Source organism: Balaenoptera musculus, chromosome 8 (assembly GCF_009873245.2).
Source record: "Balaenoptera musculus isolate JJ_BM4_2016_0621 chromosome 8, mBalMus1.pri.v3, whole genome shotgun sequence".
Lineage (NCBI taxonomy): Eukaryota > Metazoa > Chordata > Mammalia > Artiodactyla > Balaenopteridae > Balaenoptera > Balaenoptera musculus.
In genome coordinates this window covers 64,253,174-64,267,009 of record NC_045792.1, presented here as the reverse complement: position 1 = coordinate 64,267,009, position 13,836 = coordinate 64,253,174, and the positions used below count along the sequence as shown (strand labels likewise).

The following is a 13,836-nucleotide window of genomic DNA, read 5'->3' as shown; positions in this document are numbered from 1 at the left end:
GCAATCTCGGCTCCTCGAGGGCGCTAGGAAAAGCAGAGCTCGCACACGCCAAGGAAAGGGTCGGGTGGAAGGGCGAGCTTCCTTCCCACATTCCCGGTGAGAAAACGAGGTAGAGGGGCTGGGGCCTGTATATCTCGAGCATGGGATACGGACTCCAGGAACAAAGAGACAGGAGGAAGACAAGGCAGCCACACCAACGCAGACTCAGAGGGCTCTAGGACTTTACGCAAATGGGCCGCAACCCGACAGTGCTCAGTTCCCCTTACGCCACTGGCTTGCCCTCAGAGCCTTCGCGAATATGGCTTTGCGCACTGCGGAGGGGCTGCGCCGCAACCGAGCTTGGCCCTGTGGCTCCTCCCCGCCGCCCTGCGCTGATTGGCGGCAGACAGCAGCCGGGCCGCTGATTGGGTGGCAAAGGAGCCATTCGGGGCGCCTCTGGTGGGTTCGGCTGCCCTAGAGTGATAAGTTCGGCTTCAGACACGCCTCAGCGCCAGCAGCGAGTTGGAGCTCTATGGAGGTGGCGGCGAGTACCGGGTGGTGGCTGCAGCAGCGACTCTTTTGAGCTGAGAGTTTCAAGCCAGTCCCGACTCCTTCCTCCCCCTTCCCTCCCCCTTTTTTGTTTTCCGTTCCCCTCCCCCTCCCTTCCCCGTCCCCGACGACCGGATCCTGAGGAGGCAGCTGCAGTGGCAGCTGCTGAGTTCTCGGTGAAGGTGAGTGGAGCCACTGCCGCCGCCGCCGCCGCCGAGTGAAGCGCTCTAAAATGGCCGCCGCCCCTGCCCGCTTCTTCTCGAGCGGTACAAAATGGCGGCCGCAGGCGGAGCCGGGCGGGGCGACCCCTTTCTAGCGTTTCCTTCGCGCTTCGGGCACCTGAAAATTCTTCCCCTTTGTTCTCCCTTCCCGTTGCTGACGGAGTAGAAGGAACGTGGCGGCCCCCGGACGTCTTTGTGGCTGTCGGCGGCCGTCCCCCGCGGAGCCGGAGCCCGGGCGCGGGTGTGCTCCGATGGGGAGAGCGTGGCGGGGCGGTGCGAGCTGGGGGGAGGGACGCGGACCGGCGGGGAGGGCCCGGCCGTTGGCGCGGGACCAGCCGAGGCGGAGGAGTCCCGGAGCTCGGCCTCCCGGCGGGGAGGAGGTGTATGGGACCAGGGGCCGGCGGGGAGCGGCCGGGCTGCCCTTGGTGGAGGAGCGAAGGGCCTGCCTGGCGAGCCCCATCTGCGACGAGAGAGGGGAGGGAAGCGAGGGTTTTTGAGCTTTTGTCGGGGGGCGGGGAGGGAGCAGCGAGGCGGCTGTCAGTCCCTTGGGGATTTATGGGTGGGAGGGGGCCGCTGGAGGCGGCGGGTGGGAAGGAGGCCGCCTTCCTGCCTGAGAACAAAGAGCCGGGAGCCGGGCCGCGGGGGCGGCCTCCACTCCTCCCCGAGGCTTGCCCGCGGCGGCTTCGCGAGAGGCTGTCGGAAGCACTTCCCTAACTCGGGCCTGGGTGGGAGGACTCCACTGCTCTTTTGTTCCCAGGAAAGGAAAAAATGGGGCGGAGGTTCCTGCTGCCATGTTGTGGCCCCGGTCTTCCGATGGGCCCTGTGCACCCAGTTAAGAGTGAACAGTGGGGAAAGCCGTCTTTAGTTACCCCTTATTCAGTGTAGTTCGTTGTTGAGGCAGTAAAAACTTACAACTGTTTTCCCAGGACTTGTCCGTCTTGTTAAGAGTTAGATTGTCTATTACTGATCTCAGTGCTCAGTTGTAAAGGAGGTAGAATGTGGCTTTCTTAAGGATTGGTTCTTAGCAATTGAGAGGTTCTTACATTTCTATGTAGGCACTTCCTTGCGTCCTTGAACACGAGAATTTCCAGGTGGTAAACAAAATAAAATTTTATTGTCCATTTGTGTTTCGAGTATATTCTATTTTAGTCTTATGAGATCTGCGCTGCAGTGTAAGGTCAATCAACTGCAGTGTCAGGCTCTGAAATAAATTGTAATTGAAGCAGGTTTACAGATTTGTATGATAGCGGTGTCTAATTTTGGTACTCTTTCTCATTCTAGGTTTTTCATTTCTCCCATCCCCTTCCCTCCCCACCCCATCCATTAATATTATTCTTTTGAAGATTCTTCGTTGTCAAGCCGCCAAAGTGGAGAGTGCGATTGCAGAAGGGGGTGCTTCTCGTTTCAGGTATGTGTAGATTTATTTTGGTAATTATTGTGACAAGACTAATCACAAAACCAAGGAATAACCACACCAAGTAATTCTGATTTAATTGTGCTGCAGGTTTAATTTATAATGTGCCGAGTACATTTTTTTAAAGCCCTAAAATTGTCATTGTTTTCTGTTTGCTATCTGAAGAATAAATGTAATTAATTACTTGGGTTTCCATTGGGCCTAAGTTCAGTCTTCATCTGTGGTGTACTTACTGAAATGCAGAATAATTAAAGAGATCCTTTATCTATTTTGAGTGAAATATACTTGGGGTATACTTTTTTTTTTAAAAAAAGTTTTTCTGTTAAATAGTGCTTCTTCGGGCGGAGGAGGAAGTAGGGGTGCACCTCAGCACTATCCCAAGACTGCTGGCAACAGGTATAGTAAACGTGTGAAAAGAATGACTTCTGTAAATAATAGATTTAGGTTAATGGTCTTTCTAATGCATTACAGCATAGTTAATAAGGCATCAGGAATCCTATCTTAATGGGTATGATTTCTGTTACATATCCTAAATTTAGAATATCAGTTCGTAATTATTTTTTAGCCAAACCATCTAATACGAGTTGACGTTCTCAACTGCTATTTTATCCTGTTACACTTTGGATTGTTTTCACTGATGTTGTTTCTGAAGCCAACCATTATTGTCCGTACTAAATTGTGGTAGTAAATCTGTATGCGTATAACATGGTCATGAGACATTAGAAGATGTTGGTTCTTGTGTGGCTCCTGTACCAGCAACACTGGCATCACCTGGGAGCTTAGAAATGCAGATTATCGGGCCTTACCCCAGACCCACTAAAGCAGAAACTGGGATGGGCCTAGGAATCTTTTAACAAGCCCTTCAGGTGATTCTGATGTACAATATTGTTTGAGAACCACTGATTGTGAGTTGCTTAGTTGTAAGGGAAGTTGAGAAAAAACTAAACTGTTTTTTCTGTTTAGAAGGATTTCTGATCTGTATGACATTTGATATGTGACTGGATGCTATGTTTCAAGTTGTCTTAATCTTTATTTTCTTAATTTTTTACTAGCGAGTTCCTGGGGAAAACCCCAGGGCAAAACGCTCAGAAATGGATTCCTGCACGAAGCACTAGACGAGATGACAACTCCGCAGCAAACAACTCCGCAAATGAAAAAGAACGACATGATGCAATCTTCAGGAAAGTAAGAGGGTAAGTTTATCGGGGCTGTTTTGTCCTTTAAATAAAAGGAGGGAAGAAATGGATTAACTGTGTTTCTTTTGTGTGTATGCTATATTACTTAGAAGGCAATGTTCATGCCCTAAGTATATTTTAATGAATGCCAGCGTTGACAGTTTTAAGCTGAAAATTGGCACATCAGTGTTTTGGGGCTCAGAGTTAGTTGCTTTCAGTCATTGGGTTAAAATGCACAAGCTCATTGTGCTGACATTTCCTATGCCTGCTGTGTACCCAGTGATGCACAGAACATAACGGTTTTAGCTCCTGGATGTAGTCTTGATATTAAGGAGGCTCTTGATCTAGGTTTTGAGGATGTGAGTTTCTTGTCCAACAGCTGGGGATCCCCCCAATTAGGTAGATATATTTTAAATAACAGGTTTATTTCAATTTTGGTTAGATGGGTTAAGAAGAATATGTCTTGATATTAAAGGGGAAAGTGATGGGGGGAAAAATGAACATAATTTAAAGGTGATTTTTCAACTAAATAATTCTTTGTGTGTTGGCTGATACCTAGTCTGAATCCTCTTTTCCTAGCATACTAAATAAGCTTACTCCTGAGAAGTTTGACAAGCTATGCCTTGAGCTCCTCAATGTGGGTGTAGAGTCTAAACTCATCCTTAAAGGGGTCATACTGCTGGTAAGTTAAATGTTGGCTTAACCGAAAGGGAGAGGAAAAGATTTAACCCAGGTTGGGGTGTGTGTGTGTGTGTTGTTGTTGTTTTTTACATTTGCATTATTGCTTAAAACTGAGGTGTGAGTTACACATTAGATGTATGTATCTCTGAACACTGGTGGTTTTTTTTTTTTTTTTTAGAAAATCACTAACTTTTAATGGTATCAGACTTAAGAGGTCATTTTAAATTGTATGTGTTGTGTTGCACGGTTAATTGGGCTATTAGGCTATTAAGGGGGTTTTTGCTTTGTTTTTCCTTATGTGGAGAACGCCATATTTTGGTTTTGGAAATGAATTTTATGATAGTTGATGTGATTCCAGCATCTGTTTATAGCTTTTCCAAGATAATTTCAACTCCTGAGGGGGGAGGGTTTTGCTAGTATGAGATCTGTGTAATTAGACTTCTTTGGTACACTGCAATAGCTAACAAAATTTAAGTGCTTATATTTTTCCAGGTTGTGTGCTAAAGCACTTTACATGCCTCACCTGATTTAGTGTACACAATAAGCCTTACAAAAGAGATGTTCTTATTCCCAGGTTACGGATGAGGCATAGAGAATTCGTCAGAAATTTGTGAGATTCAAGATCCTTAAGACTACAAGGAAGTATTAAGTTATAAAGAAAGGTTTTTTCAAAAGTTGTCATATTTAGTTTTAAAAAGTCATTTATTTTAGATTGTGGACAAAGCCCTAGAAGAGCCAAAGTATAGCTCACTGTATGCTCAGCTATGTCTGCGATTGGCAGAAGATGCACCAAACTTTGATGGCCCAGCAGCAGAGGGTCAGCCAGGACAGAAGCAAAGCACAGTAAGTGGTAGTGTTTGCTTGCTTATTTAAAGTTGATTTGAAAGGTTTCATTAGCAAGCTCTGACAAAAGTGTCTTTTGTTTCCAATAGACATTCAGACGCCTCCTAATTTCCAAATTACAAGATGAATTTGAAAACCGAACCAGAAATGTTGATGGTGAGAATTTGTTTGGTACTATGTAGTACTGTATATGTTCAACTTAGTTCTGATTGTTGATTTTATTCTTACTTATTTCAGTCTATGATAAGCGTGAAAATCCCCTCCTCCCCGAGGAGGAGGAACAGAGAGCCATTGCCAAGATCAAGATGTTGGGGAACATCAAATTCATTGGAGAACTTGGAAAGCTTGATCTTATTCATGAATCTATCCTTCATAAGTGCATCAAAACAGTAAGTATGAGTGGGAATGTAAGCTTACATTAGTCACTGGGTACATCATTATTTGGGGGAAATGGGTCAATTATAATTTATAACTTTGCCATGTGAGAGTGTTGGTAGGCTAGTTAAATATTTTAGATTGCCAGCAAAATTGTTATTTAAATGTTGTAAATATGGAAATATGCAGCATGTTTTGCAAGGTAGGGGTAGAACTGATTGTCTACCTATGTGTAAGTTGCTCAGTTTGGAGGGATGTCTTCAACAGAAACCAGATAAAGAGTTCTATACTAGACACTGTAGGAACTGTAGGAGCTATGAGTCAATGCAGACTTAAGGGAAAGTGCTACATCTAAACCAAGAAGGATTTATTTTTATTTTTAAAATTATTTATTTATTTTTGGCTGTGTCGGGTCTTTGTTGCTGTGTGCGGGCTTTCTCTAGTTGCGGTGAGCAGGGGCTACTCTTCATTGAGGTGCGCAGGCTTTTCATCGCGGTGGCTTCTCTTGTTGCAGAGCACGGGCTCTAGGCACTTGGGCTTCAGTATTTGTGGCTTTTGGGCTCTAGAGCGCAGGCTCAGTAGTTGTGGCGCACGGGCCTAGTTGCTCCGCGGCATGTGGGATCTTCCCAGACCAGGGCTCGAACCCGTGTCCCCTGCATTGGCAGGCGGATTCTTAACCACTGCGCCACCAAGGAAGCCCCCCAAGAAGGATTTATAAATATATGACATTTATTTCTTTTGGCAGCTTTTGGAAAAAAAGAAGAGAGTCCAACTCAAAGATATGGGAGAGGATTTGGAGTGCCTCTGTCAGATAATGAGGACAGTGGGACCTAGGTTAGACCATGAACGAGCCAAGGTATGTGTGTTGCTGACAGAAACAGTGTAAGCTTGTCTTGATTTTTATTCAAATCAAACAACCTATTTTTGTGATATAGAGGATTGCTGTTAGTCATTAACCTCGATAATACTTAGAAGCGTTAAATAGTATACATTTGCCTTTAGCGTTTTCTTCTGAAAGTGTATTTTTTTTTTCTTTCAGTCCTTAATGGATCAGTACTTTGCCCGAATGTGCTCCTTGATGTTAAGTAAGGAATTGCCAGCGAGGATTCGTTTCCTGCTGCAGGTAAAACTGGTTTCTTTAGGTGTGTTGGTATGCTGTCTTTCTGTTTAGGGATATTAAAATAATACTTATTAAAACTTTTTATATTAAAGGATACCGTAGAGTTGAGAGAACACCATTGGGTTCCTCGCAAGGCTTTTCTTGACAATGGACCAAAGACGATCAATCAAATCCGTCAAGATGCAGTAAAAGTAAGTTTTTGCTTTGTTTTTAATCAAGTGGGTTTTAAGTTTATAATAGCACAAAGACCTTCTTAAACTTTCTGAGACTGTCTCATCTTACCAGTAGAGCTTAATGTTTATGCTGTCTTGTATGCCCTTTTGAGAGAAGTTGTTTATAGAAATTATGTAAATAGCACTCTTAATAGTCCAGGGAAGTATTTCTAGTTTTCCCAATATGAGAAGTTCAGTTTTATGTAAAACAGTGTTCAGAAATAAGTGTTTATTCACTTTATATTTCTGAAGGATCTAGGAGTGTTTATTCCTGCTCCTATGGCTCAAGGGATGAGAAGTGATTTCTTTCTGGAGGGACCGTTCATGCCACCCAGGATGAAAATGGATAGGGACCCACTTGGAGGACTTGCTGATATGTTTGGACAAATGCCAGGTGATTTTGAACAAAATAGTGGTTTGGTTACATTAAAAACTGAGTTTAACATTTTAATAGTAAAGAGTTCTTCATGTCTGTATTTTAAGGTAGCGGAATTGGTACTGGTCCAGGAGTTATCCAGGATAGATTTTCACCCACCATGGGGCGTCATCGTTCAAATCAACTCTTCAATGGCCATGGGGGACACATCATGCCTCCCACACAGTCGCAGTTTGGGGAGATGGGAGGCAAGTTTATGAAAAGCCAGGTAAGAAAACATTTAAGGATGTTTAGGCAACAGGTATTAAATCTTGGAATGTATATGAATAGATTTGCTTTTTTAAAAGGACAGATATTTCAGGTTTAGAAAACCTAAAAATGTGTTTTTCTAAACCAAATTTATATGTGTGACAGTTATTTCAAAGTGGGTAAAATGCTTATCCTTAAGATTAGTAAAGTATTAGTAAAGTCACATCGCTTTATGTAAGTTAGGTTAGATATTTATTCTTCCTATTTCACCTTTTACTTTCTCTGGGCAAATTCAGTTAAGCTTTCCTATGGCTTGGCCTCATCCCTTTGGTACTTGATTACCATAATTTGTGGACCCCTTTTTATCTAGACTTTCTTTCTCTCTTTCTGAAATAGGGGCTAAGCCAGCTCTACCATAACCAGAGTCAGGGACTCTTATCCCAGCTGCAAGGACAGTCGAAGGATATGCCACCTCGGTTTTCTAAGAAAGGACAGCTTAATGCAGATGAGGTACATTTGCCTATGTTACTTATATACCATAGTTTGTCAATTCAGAAATCTATTGCCCGATGATTATAAAAAGACGCGTTATTAAGAGGACTTAATGCTGGAATTCTTTACCTTCTTTCTCTCTTTTCTTTACTGCTTTTTCTTTCTTTGGATGTCCAGCGTCCTATGAGCGAAGATTATGAGATATGAGGGCAAATCTCTTAAAAGTCTTCAGTTAGAGCAAGGAAAATGGTTGATGAGATTTTTATTGTGACTTCCCTGCAAATAGAATGACTTAGAATAAAGTAAAATGTTTTCTAAACTCTAATTAAATCTTCTGGTTGTTAATATTTTAGTGATGCTAATCCTTGGAGAATTCTGGTATAAGACTTACAACAGTATTTTATTTTTGTGCTCATCAGATCTTTAGTTTTCTTGCCAGAAATTAAACCTAATAACATGGAGTAACCTGTTTAGCTATTTAAGATACTTAAGTTTCTGCCATAGATTCTGTCATGCTTGTGTATGCTGAATTAACTTTAGGATGTTGGAGTGTTGTATTTAATATGTTAGCTAACTGCTTGTTAACTTGGATATCTGTTCTGATTTGTTTGCAATTCTAGATTAGCCTGAGGCCTGCTCAGTCTTTCCTAATGAATAAAAATCAAGTGCCAAAGCTTCAGCCCCAGATAACTATGATTCCTCCTAGTGCACAACCACCACGCACTCAAACACCACCTCTGGGACAGGTATGGACTGTATGTAGCATGACAGTGTTTGCTGTCATTCCAGTATTTTCTGAAGATGTCTGAAGGCTGCTTTTTTTTCTTTTTTAAATGATTCTTTTTAATTAATTAATTATTTATTTATTTATTTTTGGCTGTGTTGTGTCTTCGTTTCTGTGTGAGGGCTTTCTCTAGTTGCGGTGAGCGGGGGCCACTCTTCATCGCGGTGCGCGGGCCTCTCACTGTCGCAGCCTCTCTTGTCGCGGAGCACAAGCTCTAGACGCGCAGGCTCAGTAGTTGTGGCTCACGGGCCCAGTTGCTCCGCGGCACGTGGGATCCTCCCAGACCAGGGCTCGAACCCGTGTCCCCTGCATTGGCAGGCAGATTCTCAACCACTGCGCCACCAGGGAAGCCCTGAAGGCTGCTTTTTAATGTCTTCTCTCTAACTTCATAAGCTCCTTTTTAATAATAAAAAAAATATTAAACATTCATATCTACCATTTTGCTGTTTTTTAGACACCTCAGCTTGGTCTCAAAACTAATCCACCACTTATTCAGGAAAAGCCGGCCAAGACCAGTAAAAAGCCACCGCCATCAAAGGAAGAACTGCTTAAATTAACCGTAAGTCTCAAATAATCCCATAGTCTGGTTCATGGAGTGTATTTGAGATAGGAAAACTCTAAAGATATTTGGACTTTGTTCTTTTCAGGAAACTGTTGTAACCGAATATCTGAATAGTGGAAATGCAAATGAAGCTGTCAATGGTGTAAGAGAGATGAGGGCTCCTAAACACTTTCTCCCCGAGATGTTAAGCAAAGTAATCATCCTGTCACTAGACAGAAGTGATGAAGATAAAGAAAAAGCAAGTTCTTTGATCAGTTTACTCAAACAGGAAGGGATAGCCACAAGTGACAACTTCATGCAGGTAGAATACTTTCCGGATTCCATAAGAACTCTTGTCTTTCAAATTTGGAAACTAATAAAATTGACTGTGTTATATATTCCTTCTAAGGCTTTCCTGAATGTATTGGACCAGTGCCCCAAACTGGAGGTTGACATCCCCTTGGTGAAATCATATTTAGCACAGTTTGCAGCTCGTGCTATCATTTCGGAGCTGGTGAGCATTTCAGAACTAGCTCAACCACTGGAAAGTGGCACCCATTTTCCTCTCTTCTTACTTTGTCTTCAGCAATTAGCTAAATTACAAGATCGAGAATGGTTAACAGAGCTTTTCCAACAAAGCAAGGTCAATATGCAGAAAATGCTCCCAGGTAAGAGAATGCTGGGGATTTTTTTGTTTATTTTTAATTCTAAATCTGGGCATTCCTTAGTACCTTGAGTGAATTTATATAGGTCAGTGTGATTATCCTGTCCAGATAACAATAAGCATTCCCACAGATAGACTTCATCTTTATAAAAAGAAGAGGTTATTATGATTTAACTGTTCTCATTTGGTCCAAATACTGAGTTTCCTTTGCTAGGTTAGTTCCTTATTTTACACGAATCTTGTGCATTTGGAAAATCATTCGTAGAGCAGTTTTCTAGACCAACATAGGTAAAATGAACTACCTGATGATGGGAATGGCTTTGTCTCTTCAGAAATTGATCAGAATAAGGACCGCATGTTGGAGATCTTGGAAGGAAAGGGACTGAGTTTCTTATTCCCACTCCTCAAATTGGAGAAGGAACTGTTAAAGCAAATAAAGTTGGATCCATCTCCTCAAACCATATATAAGTGGATTAAAGATAACATCTCTCCCAAACTTCATGTAGATAAAGGATTTGTGAACATCTTAATGACGAGGTAAGATAACAGAGTTGTGGTTTTCTACATGTAGTAGAGAGTTAACCTGTGTTTTGTTTCCTAGAAAATCTACAAGGCAAGGGACTAAGAATTGTCTGTTTCTTGAGCTAGAAAATTCACTTGGAGGTTCTAACAAGACCTCTTTCTGTGCAGCTTCTTACAGTACATTTCTAGTGAAGTAAACCCACCCAGTGATGAAACAGATTCTTCCTCTGCTCCTTCCAAAGAACAGTTAGAGCAGGAAAAACAACTGCTTCTTTCCTTCAAGCCAGTAATGCAGAAATTCCTTCATGATCACGTTGATCTACAAGTCAGTGCCCTCTATGCTCTTCAGGTGCACTGCTACAATAGCAACTTCCCGAAAGGTGAGAGGACCAACATCAGAAGAATGATGAGTGAGGGGCAATTCTTAAACAGCACACTAAATAATGGGGTTACATTTTGTCTTTTAGGCATGTTACTCCGCTTTTTTGTTCACTTCTATGACATGGAGATTATTGAAGAAGAAGCTTTCTTGGCTTGGAAAGAAGATATAACCCAAGAGTTTCCAGGGAAAGGCAAGGCTTTGTTCCAGGTAAATCTTGAGAGAAATTCGGTGTGCTTTTTCCAGTTTACTTGGTATTGCTTTATAATGAGCCTTTTAAAGTTGAAATACAAGCAAAATCACCCTGGTAATTTGTACATACATGTCATTCTTCACTATTAAAAGCTGTGGTAAAGTAGGCAGTTAGCAAAATGAAGTAAAGCTATGAAATAAAAGGCTTCAATCCTAGTAGTGTCTAAGCTGTTAGGTTAGAGGTGGCTAACATTTTTTAGAAGTGAAGCTACTTACAAAGATAGGGTGATTGTACACGATTGGATTGAGACATTTTTTTTAAATGTCAGTAAAGAGATTGTTTCTGATTTCTCATACCATGATTTTTTATCTTATTTAGTGGGAGTAGAATTCTAGCCATGGGGAAGAATTTGTATGTCAGGGGATTCCACAGCATACGGTAATCACCTGGAAAGTAATTTAAAAGGAAGTTCCAGGTCTGATCCTAGACATTTTCATTTAGTAGGCCTGTGTGTTATACAACCCAGGTGATTCTCATACTACTTTTCCAGGGGCCAGGCTTTGAGAAATGATGGTCTATAGTATCTTTATTCCTAAGGTTCAGGAACTAGCTTCATGAGGATTACCCTCACAGCATTTTTCCGTAGTCTTGTCCTTGGGGAATCTGACCCTACAGTTCCGGTGTGGGGCTGGAGATCTACTTTTTCAGAATCTTCTTTGTTGTCCTGTGTGCCTTTCCACGCCGCACCCCCCCCCTCCCCGCCCCCCGCCGCCCCGGCCACGTTGCTAATGTATTTAAGTTTGGGAGGAGCCACTGTCCCATATTAAAACAGTCCTGAAGGGTAATGGGAGTGGTGTCAAAGAATGACACCCAAGTTGATGGTTCCTAAACAGCTTGTAATCCTAAATCCAAATAATAAGCCATTTTTCAAAAATATATTGGAGTATAATTGCTTTACAGTGTTGTGTTAGTTTCTGCTGTATAACAAAGTGAATCAGCTATATGTATACGTATATCCCCATATCCCCTCCTTCTTGTGTCTCCCTCCCACCCTCCCTATCCCACCCCTCCAGGTGGTCACAAAGCACCAAGCTGATCTCCCTGTGCTATGCGGCTGCTTCCCACTAGCTATCTATTTTACGTTTGGTAGTGTATATATGTCAGTGCTACTCTCTCACTTCATCCCAGTTTACCCTTCCCCCTCCCCGTGTCCTCAAGTCCATTCTCTATGTCTGCGTCTTTATTCCTGTCCTTAAGCCAGTCTTTAAAATAACTTACAGCTAATACATAAATGTAGGTTCTGAAGACTGTTGGCAATTACAAAATGTGTGGTACTATCTAAAGCTTTTGTCCTTAGGTAGGTTGTTTGATCTGGAATAAAAAATTCTGCTATTCTGTCTTCTGTAAGTACTACTTATTTCGTTAAATTACAAATTTACAGGTGAATCAGTGGCTAACCTGGCTAGAAACTGCTGAAGAAGAAGAATCAGAGGAAGAAGCTGATTAAAAGAACCAGCCAAAGCCTTAAATTGTGCAAAACATACTGTTGCTATGATGTAACTGCATTTGACCTAACCACTGCGAAAATTCATTCCGCTGTAATGTTTTCACAATATTTAAAGCAGAAGCGCGTCAGTTAGGATTTCCTTCTGCATAAGGTTTTTTTGTAGTGTAATGTCTTAATCATAGTCTACCATCAAATATTTTAGGAGTATCTTTAATGTTTAGATAGTATATTAGCAGCATGCAATAATTACATCATAAGTTCTCAAGCAGAGGCAGTCTATTGCAAGGACCTTCTTTGCTGCCAGTTATCATAGGCTGTTTTAAGTTAGAAAACTGAATAGCAACACTGAATACTGTAGAAATGCACTTTGCTCAGTAATACTTGAGTTGTTGCAATATTTGATTATCCATTTGGTTGTTACAGAAAAATTCTTAACTGTAATTGATGGTTGTTGCCGTAATAGTATATTGCCTGTATTTCTACCTCTAGTAATGGGCTTTATGTGCTAGATTTTAATATCCTTGAGCCTGGGCAAGTGCACAAGTCTTTTTAAAAGAAACATGGTTTACTTGCACAAAACTGATCAGTTTTGAGAGATCGTAAATGCCCTTGAAGTGGTCTTTGTGGGTGTGAAACAAATGGTGAGAATTTGAATTGGTCCCTCTTATTATAGTATTGAAATTAAGTCTACTTAATTTATCAAGTCATGTTCATGCCCTGATTTTATATACTTGTATCTATCAATAAACATTGTGATACTTGATATAGTTGTGTGACTTTAAGTAGCACCTACAAATTTATGAAGAATTGATAGGTTTTGTTTTGAGATAGGTCTGTCTTAGGAACTTTTAATTCATAATCAGAAATTCACTATTTTCTGATTAGACAGAAAATTCAAGGTGGTTATTCCTCTTTAGGTCATGTTACTGGAAGTAACCAATATACAATACCTGTAATCAGGGGCAGTGCTGAGAATCACAGGTCTTATGAATTCAGAGGGACGTTGCTAATGCATAACAACAAACTTGGTGACATTTATCTTTTCGTCACCATACTGAACTATGTGGTGAACTGAGAGGTTTATCACCCTCATGGTCAAAACAACTGTAACAATCCTATCATCATTCTCAGTAATTGTAATTGTTCCTGTTACAAGGAAGGTTCCCCCTTGAAACCCCAGAGTAGCCCAGTAAAACTGGCTCCTTAATCCAACTGAAGCCCTGCATGGAGGTTTAAAATATATTTTCAGAAACCACTTAATAAGCATTTGATCAAATCCCCAGCCCCTTGTTATGTGACAATCCTAGGCAGGCTTTGGCTTGGGTAGGGGCTCTTGAAAGTGTTGCTGGAGTCCTGGTTGCTTGTCTTAGCTTCTAAGAGCAACCTGTACTTGGTTTGGGGGGAGCCTCTAGGCGGACAGTAATACACCATACTGCTAAATCTGATAGAACCTTTGTCTTCAGTGTTGCACCTGCTTATTCTCTGAGAGGGGTGGTGGGTAAAACCAGTATTATTTGTGTCCTCTTGGCGTCAGAAGCTAGCTCTCCCTGTGCCCTAGCA

At 41.8% G+C, this 13,836-nt stretch overlaps 1 protein-coding gene and 1 non-coding gene across 2 annotated transcripts; both read left to right on the top strand.

The window, feature by feature from the left end:
* Positions 1 to 407: 407 nt before the first annotated feature.
* On the top strand, positions 408 to 13,039 carry EIF4G2 (eukaryotic translation initiation factor 4 gamma 2; the record flags this gene model as incomplete). Its single annotated transcript, XM_036861316.1, has 22 exons — positions 408 to 710; positions 2,093 to 2,157; positions 2,494 to 2,559; positions 3,216 to 3,356; positions 3,918 to 4,020; positions 4,731 to 4,862; positions 4,952 to 5,018; positions 5,100 to 5,251; positions 5,983 to 6,093; positions 6,277 to 6,360; positions 6,450 to 6,548; positions 6,822 to 6,963; positions 7,053 to 7,213; positions 7,591 to 7,704; positions 8,307 to 8,432; positions 8,925 to 9,029; positions 9,118 to 9,333; positions 9,421 to 9,679; positions 10,008 to 10,212; positions 10,366 to 10,577; positions 10,665 to 10,786; positions 12,211 to 13,039. Coding segments are annotated over 22 exons (3,051 nt in total), but the record flags the coding sequence as incomplete, so codon positions are not given.
* On the top strand, positions 7,757 to 7,899 carry LOC118900313. Its single transcript, XR_005021094.1, has one exon. It is a non-coding gene; the product is annotated as a small nucleolar RNA SNORD97 (small nucleolar RNA).
* Positions 13,040 to 13,836: the final 797 nt, after the last annotated feature.